Source organism: Telmatherina bonti, assembly GCF_933228915.1.
Source record: "Telmatherina bonti genome assembly, chromosome: 21".
Lineage (NCBI taxonomy): Eukaryota > Metazoa > Chordata > Actinopteri > Atheriniformes > Telmatherinidae > Telmatherina > Telmatherina bonti.
This window is the reverse complement of record NC_136630.1, coordinates 8793206-8808085: the sequence shown is the minus strand read 5'-3', so window position 1 is coordinate 8808085 and position 14880 is coordinate 8793206. Positions and strand designations below refer to the sequence as shown.

General features: G+C 41.0%; 1 protein-coding gene across 1 annotated transcript in view; it reads right to left on the bottom strand.

The window, feature by feature from the left end:
• The window catches only part of LOC306771252 (neurabin-2-like), a 24829-nt gene extending 14146 nt beyond the window's left edge, over positions 1-10683 (bottom strand). Inside the window, exons 1-2 of the mRNA XM_079260378.1 lie at positions 10620-10683; positions 8865-10377 (exon numbers count right to left, since the gene is read on the bottom strand). Coding sequence (XP_079116504.1) covers positions 8865-10253 — 1389 coding nt within the window. The 5' untranslated portion in view covers positions 10254-10377; positions 10620-10683. The remainder of the gene's footprint in view (positions 1-8864; positions 10378-10619) is intronic.
• Between the last annotated feature and the right edge of the window lie 4197 nt (positions 10684-14880).

Here is a 14880-nt window from a genome sequence, read left to right as displayed (position 1 = left end):
TCGTATCTTGACTTTCAAGATCAACAGGCCACAGCTGGTGGCTGATGGTGCCCTCATTTTACGCCCACAACGCTGCAGAAGACCAAACAACAAGAAGACTCTGCAACATTTAACGTGGGACTGGAAGTAAACAGCCCTGATGAGATGTACTTTGTCACTTCAGGCCATGGGAAAGTTTGGGACAGGTGCCATGGCGCAGGCCCGGAAAGAATCATGCTTTCACTGACAGGTTTAAACTTTCCCTTCCAGTCGGAGGATTTTCTTTCTTCTTATAGACAATGATCTCATGTGGGGGCAGAAAGTCTAATTGGGATCCTGCATGGTGTAACCTCTGACCCTGCATGCTTAACTTAAGCAGTTGTAGATGAAGCCCTCCAACTGTGAGGTGGATGCCTATGGAAGACAAACATTGGGATTAAAGGCAGTGCGATGGAGTTGGTGGGGGGGTTGAGCGGGTAGGACTGCAGGACGATGCTGTTCCAGTTGTGGCAGATAGTAGGTCAGGGAAGCTAACAGATGGCCAGGAAACTCCCTTCCTCCCTCCCTTTGCTACCAGCAGTCTGGGATGTCCTACAAAAGCTCAGCGGGCAGCTTGCTAGAGTCACTTACCAAGCAACAGATTGTGTTTGTGACTATAAAGAGCACACACACGGAGCTGCAAAGGGCATTAAAAGCAGACAGTAAGTGACGACTACCATTTTACAAGGCAGAGATGGATAAATGACAGAGCTGCTGCTGAAGTCTCTGCTCTACTGCAACGATGTTCCATCTTGATGGCCTTCTAGTTGCGATTGGATAGCACACTGGTGTTAACTAACAAGTCTGCAAGCCCACCCCCATCCCCCACTGCCCACAGCTGCATGTCAACTGCTGTGTTTCTTTCCCTCTTGACTCCAAAACAATCTAATTTTGGATTTAGCCAATAGGATGTGTGGAGGTGGTGCAGTTTTACAACAGTGTGTTTTCCACTTTCTATGCACCGTGTAGCAACCAATTTTTTATTGTTTACATTAAATGTTCTACAATTTTTTTTTTTTTGTTTTCAAATGCTTATCTCTCTTTTTTGGAAGTATAATCCACTGTTGCACTTCAACCATAAATGCCACAGTTAGCTAAAGTGGATAATAATCATGCAACATGTGAGGTACGTCGCAGCTAATTCTTTGCATGCCTCACATTTCTCTGTCCATATGCTGTGACTAGTTGGCTATTATAGCGGCTGAATGCACATGTGAAGCTGTTAAAAGTTAAATGAATGTGACATTTCAGACCACAATTGTTTAATAGCACCACAATCAACAGCACAGGTTAAACAATTAGCTGTTAATTGCTTTTAAATCCTCCTAAAACTGGTAGGCTAATCCAGATTCCAGATGTGCAACATGCAGACAGAAAAAAAAGCAAGCGGATCCAGCTGTCACCATGCCGATAAATTGGATATAGTGAGGTTTTGTTTTTTTTTTCATAGTATTGTTTGCATGTCACCAAAGCCTATGTGTTTTGGCAAGGCAGCCTTTGGTCAGCATTCAGGTTTAGGCTTAGCACTGACCCTGAAAGTAAGGCAGCATGGAAATAAGGTCAGCCTCAGAACAACAAATGTCGCTACAGTCAAAAGACAAATTTAAACCAATAAAGTGTTTTATTTTAGAACTTAAGATATCACATATTACTCCATAGGTATAAATGGTGTTTTGGTACATGTGTACCTTCTTTCTGTCTAGCACATTTGTCATTTTATGGAAATATATTTGCCAAAACACAAACATAATAAAGATGATTTTCACTCATGAAAGGTTCTTTGTTCAGCCACAATAATAGTGAAAGTGATCTGATTTCACAAATCTATGCAAATTTACAGAAAAACTGCTAAATAAAAAAAATTGCATTGGTTTTGTGTTTTATAGGAGTATCACGTCAAGAAAAGTGGTGGGAAAATCCATGTCACCAACCAAAGGACGGTGAAAAAACTGGTGTAATGTAAAGCAACAGAGCACAGTGAACAATGGAAACTTACAACTACAGTTAAAACTGATTTGTCCGTCTACATGAAGGTCATTGAAAATTCAGACTAGACTGACAGACTTGTGTGCCGGGTCAGAAGACCTAAAAGCATGCAGCCCTTGGAGATGTCACGATATTTAGGTCGAATGACGATTTAAAATTAGATGGAGGTAGGAAGGAAGGGCATATTTAATCACCAAAAAAAAAAAAAGAAAGAAGCAGTTAAATAAATAAATGGGGTGAGAACCATATAAAAACAGCCACATTGACAATTTTCATTATTTGACACTTTGGAATCACTTTGGAGGTTGGTCTATGAGATCCTCTATCCTGGTCCTCAAGGCCACTGTCCGGCAGGGTCTCCTAGTGTCTTTGCTGGAACACACCAGACTCAAGATTCAGACAAGCTCTGCATACGTCTGCTAAATACACATTGATTTGAATCAGGTGTGTTGCAGCTGGGATGCTTGGAAAACCTACAGGACACTGGTCCTCGAGGACCTGGATTGAGGTTTCCTGGTCTATGTGGTTACCACCAGATGAAGGAATGGATGGATGGACAGCATCCTATGTGGCTTGTGACTAAAGCAGGCAAAGGCATCCCTTTTGACTGGACAGCAAGTTATTGCTGCTACTTTTGGAGCCTCCATTGGGGGTGGGGTGGGGTTCTCCATAGAGGCTTTCCACCAACATTTCCAGTATTTTTTTTTTTAATTATCTGGAATTTATTTATCCGGGTTAAAGAATTCCTGGTAGGATTATTGGGTTGTTTGCATTTCCCCCGTACAACTAAGTTCTGGAAAATTTCTGGTAAAGGGTGATACAACTTGTTGGTTCGGCGGTCTGACCCACTTTATTTTTTCCCAAAATTGTTTGTGCGTGCTAAGTTCAGCTCTACTTGTCAGCGATGCATTCATATCGTTTAAAGTTGCCAAATAAAAGTTGAGATGAATGTCTTCCTCAGTTAAGACGCTCTAAAAAGTCTTAACGTCATCATCTGTCCACTTCAAGGCTCCATTTCTCAGACGATCTAAGCGCAGAGTTAACTTTGTAAAGACAAAGTTAACATGTTTGCAGCCGCACATCGGCTTGAACATACAGCGAGCCCAAGTGTAGTACACTGCAAGTAAGTTTCACCAATCAAAGTAATTCAGCACACAGACCGGACCCTCAATTCCAGGGAATCTAAAACCCCAATTTTACATACTTTTTTCCAGGGAAAGTTTTTCTTTTATTAACGTTAGTGGAAATGTACCAAGGTTTTCTTTAAATTCCTAAGTAAATGGAAAAACAAGCTTGTGTGAAACATTACAGTTGGTAGACATGTGTTCTTCTCATTCAAAAGAAAAAAATTCTTATATTTTTGAATCGACAATAACATTTCCAAAAAATTTGTGTTTACACTGGATCCAAGCTAGTGCTGCACGATTATTACCAAAATAATAAATCACGATTATTTTGATCAATATTGTAATCACGATTATTAATCACGATCATTCACTGTCTGGAAAAACACATTATTTTTAATGCACCACTCATATATACATACAAAAATGTTATATATATATACATACAAAAATGTTATATATATATATATATATATATATATATATATATATATATATAATGTACATATATATATATATATATATATATACATAAAAGGCTGTCACCAGCATCTGCAATTTCTCTGACAAGACGATGACAGTTCAGACAAGACAGCGCAGCACTCAGACGTCATGAGTGAGACATTGCATAACATGGCTTGTCGCAGTAACCTAAACGAGTGGGTGAAACACACAAAATGTTTGCAACCAACTGCTGAAGGGACTGGGAAATGGGACAAAATGACCTTGCTGATAATCTGTCTGGTCTCCCACCCCTCCAGGCTGTGAGCAACGCTCTGCATGAGATGCTGCAGGCCCGCTGAGTCTAAAGTAATAGACAGTTTGAGGATAAGGTGACATATGGTGATGTATCGTCCTTCCCTGGGCAATCCTTCACTGGCTGACCTGTGTCATGAACACAAACCGCTAGAAGCTGAATTAAAGGTTTTCAGTATTTTTAGGTTTGCAATACCATATTTGGAACTGTTTTATTTGTTTGGGTTTTTTTTGTTTTTTTTTTGTAATTTTTCCTAATATATTCAATCAATAGCCAGTTCATAGGAGCAGTTATTATTCAATGTTAAATAATAATAATCATAGGTATCCTTTGAGAATGCTGACAGGACTGCAGCACAGATTTGTGTAGGCAGCAAAAACCTAGAAGAAAGAAAACGTGTGTGTGTGTGTGTGTGTGTGTGTGTGTATGTGTGTGTGTGTGTGTGTGCATGAGTCTGATGCTGGCGACAGGGCCATGAAAAGTGTAAGACCAAGCTAGGTGATGAGTGCACAAGGTGATTCTAGTCTATGAAAAATAAATCTGATTAATTCTGGTTTGGAGGACATGCAGCACAAATCCAGTGGAGATTATCTTTGTTTTAAACAAACAGCTCCCCCCAAACAATGGGATAAATCATTTTTTTTAAAAAAAAACATCTTCCCAGAAGGCTACATCCAAAACCAGCATATTCTGATATTGAGTAAAACAGCATGATCTGAAAACAAACAAGCCAGGCAAATAAATAAGACATGAGAGGCAGCTTCCTGGGTTCGACAAGGAGGCGAGGCGAGCCTCTGACGATAACAATGCTGCTATTTTTACTAACAGTAGCAGCCTGGTGACAAAGAGCGAAAGGGTAGAAAAGCAGCAAAAGAATGTCAGGAGGAGCAAACACAGAGTCTAGTGTGAACTCTACCCGAAGCCGTTGCGCTATTTTTGCCGGTTTGAGACGACAGAGACAGACAGAGAAGAGTGTTCAGTGTAGAATGGGGACAAAGAACGGCTTGCACCCGTTCAACCGCCATCACCACAAGACCTCGCTGTTGCACAAAGGGGCAACATGCACTAAAAATGGGCACTTCCTGTTTGGAGGAGAAACCAAGTGACTTAAGATCTGTTATACAGTGGCATGACATTTTAGCTGCATATTAACGCCCCTCCCATTTGACCTCACACACCCCCCCTCTTTCACTCTCATCCGCCCTTGCATCAATCTCCATAACAAAGGCCACACTGATACAGTATGAAAGGGCTCAATAGGAGGTTATTCTCCAGTGGTGACTGCAGTCAGAATAAAATTCAGCTTTTTATCACAGCTGATAAGTTCAGACTTTTTATCACACCAGTAGCGACACTTTGATCTCACGAGGACAAAACAAAGTGCCAGACGTCCATTTTTGTCTCTTCTTGTGCATCACAGTTTTGAGACAGACTTTCAAAGCTCCTGAAATTTTAATATCTAATGTTTATAGATCAATATAGAATCTCAAAAGAAGCACAAAAAGATCTTTTTAGGAACAGTAGCTGTCAAGTGCAGGCATGGTGTTTAAATCCACAAATTGAGATAGACCCTAAAAGAGGCTGCATGTGCTATCAGATCAAGCAAAAACAAGAATATAGTACTATTGTGGGGGTTCTTTTATTGGTATTATATTTGGCACAGTGAATGCTTAAAATGTGCATATTTATAATACTTCTCTCTATAGTTTCTAATCTACTTTCCAAACTGCAAGCCAGCTTTTTAAATATTTAATCTATGTTTACATCCCAGTTTACAGCTTATATTATCATTTGCGTAAATGCGGTGTAATGCTGCTAAAGAAGCACCAATACCAGAATCGGGTACAAGTCAGATATTGTGTGTGTGTGGATGTTCAGATGCTAAACATTATGACAACAGTGTGAAAGAACTATGGCTGTCAAAATGAACACATTATAGGAAAAGATATTATTGTTATCATTGGGTGTCCAATAGAGCTGCCAATATTGGTTGATTAATCATGATCAAAATAGCCGATGTCTGATTTAATAATCCGTATAATTATTTTTTAATCCTTGGGTTTTTTCTTCTCTAAACTGCACCTTATGCTGCCTTGTCAGCCTTTGTGTGCACATGCACAGAACTGGCCAACCGGCCAGTTCTTCTCCGGTGAAGTCAAGCATGACTTCACCGGAGAAGTGCCCCAACAACAGTATCACGGCGAGCCGGCAACTGCGCTCCCGAGTTTGGGAGCATTTTTATTAAAGTTTAAGAGAAGCATGCAGAATGTAAAATCTAGAAATTGTAGATTTAAGAGAAATCATGTTGTAGCCGATTCATTCTCTGACTAAAAGGGACAGGCATGGTCTCTGTAAGCTAAGTGGCTACCTAGCTGCTAACATTTACGACAACAGTGAGCTATAACTAATTTTTTGCTGGTTATTTATGTTTGATTTCCAGTTTTTACCTCATTGGACTATTCAGTACTTTAAATGTAGCAGTGTTTGATGCCACAGACAAATAAAGTGAAGAAAAACTAAAACAAGTTTTTTTTCTTAAGCTCAGAACCTTCTTTTCCTTATTTTACTACAAGCTGCAAAGTTCATTAGAGCTGTTGAATGAGGTATCATCTTAATTGTCTTTATTTGTAGATGCACATAGCACTGACAGATAACACTACAAGCTGGAAGCTAATGATGCTATGTAAGATCAGCTACATGCTGGTGCCATTAGCAACAACTTAGATGTGATCCGATTAGTCAACTAATCACAAAAATAACTGGTCGATTATCAAAGTAATCGTTTATGACAGCCATTCTGTCCAGAAACAAAGTTATTACAAGTGATATTTTAAAAATCTGCTTTTGGACATATCGCTGCCTTGTAACAGCTGTGAACACAATCCAGCGAAAACCACTTTATCCTTCTTACTTCTGAAGATTCTGCCAGTTTTCATGCCTTCCATTTAGGAGATGGCTGCACGATGACCCATTTTATATGTCACACAATTAACCACTCAGTTGTCACATCTGGTATTCTGATCCACATCATTACCAGTGAACTGTAATGGGATTTCTTTTATAAGTACTTGTATCCATAATCAGTACTGACATGTACTCTAATAGAAGTACTTGTATTTGCGATCAGTTTTAAGAACGTGGCATCCGTGCATCTCTGTGATAAACTACCGGAAAAGTGTAAAACTGAAATGAAAACAAATGAGCTTCTTCAAATACAAACTGCTCCACAGCACCTCTGGTGGTCAGGTACTGCACAGCATTCATTTCTATCAATTCTTACTGATGGAAATTATGATTGTTACCTATTTTCCTGAGAACACATGAGCGAGAGGAACCCACAGAAACACACTGTAACATATTAAGACTCTTTTAAAGACCATTACATGCTCGTGCATGCTACATTTTCTTATTGGTGCTTTAAATGTGCACATTTCACCACTATCATCTGTTTATGCTACAGTTGTGCTCATATGTAGTCACACCCTTTCATTAAAGAAAAAGATAAATTTACAACAGTCACTCAAATAACCTGAGACTTAAAAAAGGAAAAATAACTAAAAATTTGCAAAAATGAAATTTGGTAATATAAGACAGTTTTTTTTTTTTTATTTAATTGAGTTGAAGAAAGAAAAAAAAAACAAAAAACAAATTGGTCCTGGACAAATTAGAGCACTTTTTATTGAACAGTGGGACAAAATACCTGTCAACAGGTGCAGAAGTCTGACTGAGAGGAACAGAAAACACCTGACTATAGCGGAAACATTAAAGGATTGTTCAACTAAATATTAGTTTATGAGTGATGTAATAGTAATAAATGATCTTCTTTGTTTGCTTTAAAAATGTTTATATGGAACCAGAATTAAAAATAATGTCATGATTTTCATAAAATTTTTATTTATTATTATTTAGTCAATTTCATCTTATTTTACAGGCAGCTGTTTTTTTTTCCTTCTTTAACGAAAAGTTAGAATAAATATGAGCACAACTGTATATCAAGGTTTTGTTATTCATCTGTTGTCTCCAATTCTAAAATATTGAGTCTACTGGAAAATATGCAGCCATGTGAGAACAACAACAGCAACTCTAGACAAGAGTAGTCATGAAAAGGGACAGGAGCCCTTAGTCACTGAAACACGCTTTTCCATGAGGGAATGCGTGTGATGCACAGTGTCAGGACCCACTCTGGCTGCAGAGTCTCTGCATGGCTCAGAGCTGGAGGCAGAGCAGAGCAGCAAAACTGAGCCGGAGAAAATCTGATGCTGCTCTCTGGATCATTACACCACCGTCAAACAGAGAGACGCTTTGAATCAGCTCTCCCCCCTCCTCTTCAGTCCTGTTCTCTCATATCACTCGTCCAAAAGGAAATCACAGTCCTCTTTTTTTTCTTCCCCTCACTTCCTGTGTCTTTTAAAAACAGACCCAAAAGCACTCCACTCCCCATGAGCTCCTCGCACTTTGACCTTTCATCTCCCACTGCAGTGTTTCCACTTTCACAAATTCATGCTTGCTTTTTTTTTTGTTACTCCTCCCTCCCCAGCAATTATACACTAAGCCATATCCCACTGCATTTAAGATAAGGATCTACACTGTGGCTCTTTTGGGACTTGTGTAAGCTGCACTGTAGGAATGCAGCGGCATCCATTAGCAGCAGGCTGCTGTAGAGGGAGGTTGTTAGTTGTGGGGAAACTGGGCATTGAAACAGGGTTAAAATCAAAATGTCAGCATCTGTCCGACAGTGGAGGAAGCTGAGAGAGTTCATTAAAAAGGCTGACAAAGGCAGTGACTGCAGCACAGCAGATAAGCTTTAAGGTTAAGTTCAACAATCCTCTAAACAAACAAACCCCACACCAGCATATTCTGTAGACATAATTACACTTCAGAAATCAGCATATAAGCCTAATTAAATTGGTCTCAAGGGGTTTCATCTGAAAGGCAGCATCTTCTAGTCTGCCGTGCTGTACCGCTACACGTTTCCTCACCTTGATGGGCTCCGTGCTGAAGCGAATCTTCCTGGAAGGAGGCGGATCCTCTTCCGCAGGCAGCCCAGAAATCTCCACACAGCTGGACTCCGGCTCGTAACGGTCATCGTCCTCATCTTCCTCCTCATCCTTCTGGCTTCCTTCAAAGTCCTCCCCTACTGCACTGTAGGTACTGATATCCACAGAGTCACGGCCCGACTGGTCGTCTTTGAGAGTCCTGTTTTCCTCTTCCTCAGCATCTCCCCCCGCCTCCTGCCTGAGGACGTCACCGCTCCGCTTCTCAGTGGAAGTTTCTCCATTCTCCACTGACACCTGAATGTCACCTTGAAGCGTCGTGTTGCTGGGCTCCTTGGCTCCAGAATACTCCTCAGGTCTGGTCTCGGATTTGGCCTCAACACCAGCATTTGAAACAGTTTTTTCCTTCTGATAACTCAGCTCTCCTGCACCACCCGAAAGTTCAGACGTTGGGACGCACTGGCTTACAATCTGACCCCCATTAACGCTTTCAGATGAGGGGTTTGCCCTTCCTCTGGGGCCCTTTGGAGGTGTCTCTTGACCCTTCTGATTGTTTATCTCTTCCTCTTGGTTGCCCGATGCAAAGGCACTAACCCTCTTAGTGATTATCTTTGAGTTCAACACTCCCACCTTGGTGCTGACCCCCCTAGAAGAAGGGAGCGGTGGCGTAGAGGAGAGGCGGTGGAGATTGTTCCGGAGCTCGGCTGCCCTTTCAAACACTGCACTGAGCTGGCTGACTGTAGGGGAAACAGCTTCACTGGTGTCCAGGCTGTCTAAGGATTCTGTGCTGCCATTGAAGCGGGCCACCACATCCAGCCTGCCATCCTGGAAGCTTGATGTCTTGTCTGTCTTCAGCAGAACTCTGGTGGTGGCCAGCTTCTCCTGCTGCTGCTGCTGCTGCTGCCTTTCCTGCTGCTGCTGCTCGAAGATGCGGCGGGTCTCCTGCAGCTTGGAGTAGCTGGGCGAAGAGGCCCGCTGGTGCCCGTTCTCCGGTTTGGTGTCGAACTTGCTGACGCGCTCGGACACCGTGGATCCCAGCTTCAGCAGCGCGCTGTGGTCCACGTTCTCGTTCAGGCTTCCAGCTCTTGGGAGGGACAGACGCACGGACTTGTCCGCGCTCCTGTCGCCGTCCTCTCCCTCTGCATCGGCAGGGGATGTGGTCTGCATCTGCTGGAACATGTTTTTAATACGGTGCACGTTGGAGCCGTACCTGCGCCCTCGGGGACCCTCCTGCATGTCCCCGTTCGCAGCATTGTCTTTGACTGGCTTCAGGGCCTGCATCCCCGCCTCGTAAGCATTTCTGTGCGGGGATGGGCTTCTGAGCGTGGAGCCAGAAGAGCCGGTGCTCTTGGATGTGGATTCGGTCTTCATCATGGTCAGTCAGGCGTCGCAACGGATGCTCAGCGACGGCATGTCTCCCCTTTCCCAACTCCCACTGGTAAAACTGTATTATCCACCAGCAGCGGATCCCAGCGAGGTGGCGCCCAGACTAGACCGACTAGAGGGTGAGAAACAAAAACAACAGATCGCATTAAAGGCCTGCTTGCATCCGCTGCAATTCCCGTCCAGTGCAACAGAGAAAGTGAGCACGATGCATCTGTCATTAGCTCATGTGCAGCCACACCAATGCAAACCCAACCTCCACAGATAAATGCATTAGTCATAAACAAATATTTGCAGAGAGAAAAACGGGACGGTGATGAGCGACGGATTTACCACATCTGACGACAGATTGCTTACGTTTAATCCCTTTTTACAGGCAGCATCATTTTGATCTCTTCATCCTGGGAGCCGCAGATTTCTGGTCCTCTCGTAGCGGCAGACTGCTGCTGCATGGAGGAGGGAGCCCCCCTGGTCCTAGTGCCCGACCCTGGCTTCCAGCACGTCTGATGGCAGCTGCAAAAGATTCAGGAAAAATTCAACTGAGTGGTTGGAAAAGATCAGAAATCCTGGATGTGAAAGTAATGTTCCAGAAATGCTTTTTTTTTTTTTTTTTTTTTTTTTTTTTTTAAAAAGAAGGGATTTGTTTGATCCTAAAGTTGATTCTTATGTTTTATCTCACCTCACTGTCACATTAATTCAATGAAAATTGGTTCACAAAAAAAATAAATAAATAAAAATCTACATATCAAGGATTTTTGACAAACTAATGTTCGTTTAAAGGCTGGCAACCGAAGACCAAGGTTGTCTAATATGCAGCCCAGGGGCCAAAACCAGCTTGTCTGAGGGTCCAATGTGGTCAGAGACAAAAAAGTTAAATGTTAAAATGACATAATAGACATTAAAGGTATTGTGTGTAAAAAAAAAAAAAATACTGATATCTGGTAAAGATGCACATAAAAGTTGCTTCAATGGTGGTCATAAGTGGCCAAAAGTCATTCAGACATAAACACCTTTTCATCTGTCTGTGGATTCAGGTGCAGCGATGGCTGTGTGCTATAAGTAACCTCCGAGTTGTGTACACGCGTGCTCTTTTCATCTATGTGCCTCTTCAGGCATTATTTATCCCAAATGGTGCTTTAGCACCTTTAAAGCAATGGAGGTGCTGCAGTTTTAAAGCTCAAAGGTCTTTTACTTCACACACACAGTTGTGTGTCCAGTTAGAAACATCATAGTAAAAATGGTGGCACAAATAAAGCAGCTGAAACCGTTTTTAAATTAAATCCCATTGATTCAGTTTATATATTTAAACAATAGGGACTAAACATATTAATGCATATTTTTATGACTAATTTCCATCATTTTAATTATATATTACATTTGTAAGCCAATTATCCTTTGTTACACACTGAAACCTTAAAGTGGAACTATTATGTGCATTTCAGGCTAATTTATTTTTATTTCTGAGACCAGAAGGGCTGGGATTGATCGAGTTATTGTCACAAATTGCTTTTTTTACTTCAGACCGACCCTCTCCGTAGGCTGTCAGATCAGCCTGCGGGCAAAATGCGTGGATTGAGACTCTTCCGCATTAAGCCCCGCCTCCCGCCACTGCACTACATTGGGAGCGCGCACCGCACCTGCTTTCACCGTTAACATCTCATAAACAGAAGGATTAGGCTAATATGAACTCAATAAAAAACACATAATACCATGTCAACACATAGCATACAGCCCTACATGTTGGAACCTGAATCAGACCCTGAAAACGAAGTGGAAAACAGCAACCCACAGCAACGAATGCAGCAGGATGTCGCTCTTTGGTAAACTCACCAGCCATCGTTGGAAATAACTTTATCCCACGTTTTCCACCCGCCTGATGTATTTGTACATGCCCTTGTTAACCAGTAGAAGGTAACCAATCACCGAACCTTATCCCCCGGGACGTCACAAGGATTTCCAAGTAGAAAAAAACTCTAAAACGACGCGTTTTTCGTCGCTATGGAAACCGAACAGAGAGAGTGCTGGAACTCAAACTCAGACTCAAACATGCATTTAGGCGATAAAAAAACAGTGCCGTTCACATGTCTGATGAGGATTCAACACTGTAAAACTGTAGAAAGCTCAGAAAACTTGAAATACCATAATAGCACCCCTTTAAAGCATCAACCTGTTAAAAGAAAACACCACACAATGGTTCCTTTTCTTACTTTTGCTTGAATAGACAGACCCAAAAAAGGCAGCAGGTGCTATAATTTTGTCAGACACCTTAACTGCAATTTTTAAAATAAAAGTAGCTGCAATTCCTATTATCTTGTTAATCACAGGTCCCAAGTCCAATCCTGGAGCTCTACCATCCGGCAGCAACCCTTGTCCACCACAGCTGAATCTGAATTCCCTCTTCTGCATGTTATCCAGTTATCCAGAGGCCTGGAGTCTGATCGTTTGATTCAGATGTGCTGGACAAGGGTTGCAACTAAAAGTTTCAGGATAGTAGACCGAACTTGTATATTTAATATCTTTCTTACTTGGTAGATTTCACTTCACTTTCTATCACATTCAGGTGGTTAGGTTTGCTACACAGTAGTGAAAATTTACATCAGATTGCTCTGTATGAGAGGTCCCAGGGCTAAAAGGACCCTAACACCTCTGCCCATGACAATCCCAGTAAAGGCAGCTGCAGGATAACTCGACCAACTTTAGGACCCAGCAAAAAGTCACTAACGTCAAACCTCGGTGGCCAATAACAGGCCCGTTATTTGCAGGCCACATTGTTGCTTCCTGCCTTCTGCATCTGCGCTGACAGATGCATGGAGCATCGTCACTGATCGTAGACAAAGAATTCACTTTATTTTTAGTTTTACTTGTTGAACCTCTCCATAAAGTGTCGGATTTGGCCGTCTTAAGGGGCTTTTTAAAGAGAAGAAGAGTAAAATCGTGCAGACTCTTTAGCACGTTGACTCAACTGTGTTCTTTATAATTATAGCAGTGGTCTGACAGTAATGAAAAGTCCAGCTTTAAGGACTTCAGAGGATAAAAATGACCTGAAAAGATTAAGCAACTGTTAAATTGTTTGCTTGTTTTTGATCATTTTACAATTTCTTTAAAATATTTTAAGTGCAAATAACATTTCCTTAATTTATACAGCTAAGATAAACATTTATTATTACTTTGAATAGATGATAGTGACTATTTTACATGGTGGCTATCTTTAGTTAAAACAATACAAAGAACAAAATGCACAAAAGCATATAGTTTGGGATATATTTTGGGGTTTTGATGAGTAAATGCAATAAGCTAAGAATAATATTCCACACTTGCCATGAAAATAGTGCTGCTTTTATTATTTGTTTGTTTGACGCATGTGGAAATTCAATTATGTAGTGTGTGTGTTTTTAAATCAATACTTGGGTGTGTGAAGGCTTTTTAATATGCAGAAATGGTCTTTATTATGTAAAGCGCTTTGTGTTGCTGGTTGCATGAAAAGAGCTTTATAAATAAAGTTTGATTTGATTTAGAACGAGGACAGTATCTGGAGTTTCACCTCCTGTGCATCAGTATCAGACTTCCATTCTTCCAGGCATAAATGCTGGATTAGTTTTGCAGGACCAGGACGTCTTCCTTGATCTACGGTTCTCCTCACTGATTCCTGAGTTATTTTGTGTTTCTTTAAATGGTTGTACTTTAAGTTTATGTAACAACAGCTGTTCGTGTAAATATTTGCTACTTGAAAGTATATTTGACTTCATAAGAGTCCACATTGAATATTTTTTATTGCTTCTATTCTCAGTAGCTTTTTATTATAGATCAAACATTAGGCTGAGTTTACTTTAAACATCTTTTATGTAAAGACAGTATTTATTTATGGACAGAGCAGCTGTTTTATCCTTGTTATCAGTGATTATCAATTCTAAAAGTGTCCTCTAAGCTTGGTCTCAAGATGGCCATCTTTTCAGTTTCCTTTCTGAAAGTTAATGTAAAAACTATCTGGCTGAATATTGAGAAACTTGGTGGCAAAATGGAGGACAGGCGAAGGAATAACTCATTAAATTTTGATCCAGATCACTATCATTAAAATTGCAAAATAGGGTGCTGATCATGGCACGGGGTGTACTCTCACTGTGAGGCTCTAGCCTGAATAAAAAGTGTTTATGTAAGTGCAAGACTGTGTATAGACATGCACAGGTACAATAAACTGTATTTTCATAAACATGTACATCACAAAATGCTGACTAGGCACTTCCACAATGACACTTTGTGTCTAGAACATATATATTCTAATTATTTTGTCTGTTTTTTGCAACACATGGGGACAGAAATGTTCTTTTATTCAAGGAACCTTTATGCTGACTCAAGTTTGTCAAAGCATATCACATTAGAAATAGAAACGCAAAAGTGCTCATATCTGATGCTTTAAACACTTGAACTTGTGGATAATGAAGACATTCAACCAATCATTTAAATCCATATCAAAAGAGGGAATAATAATACAGCTATCGTTTTACTGACGGACAGACTGGCTGACCCTGGTCCGGATGTTTTTAGGTGAATGAGTGAGGCAAAAATAGCTCCGACGTGTGTTGCTGTGACCAAACGCCTCTCCACTTGGCTCTGTCAATCA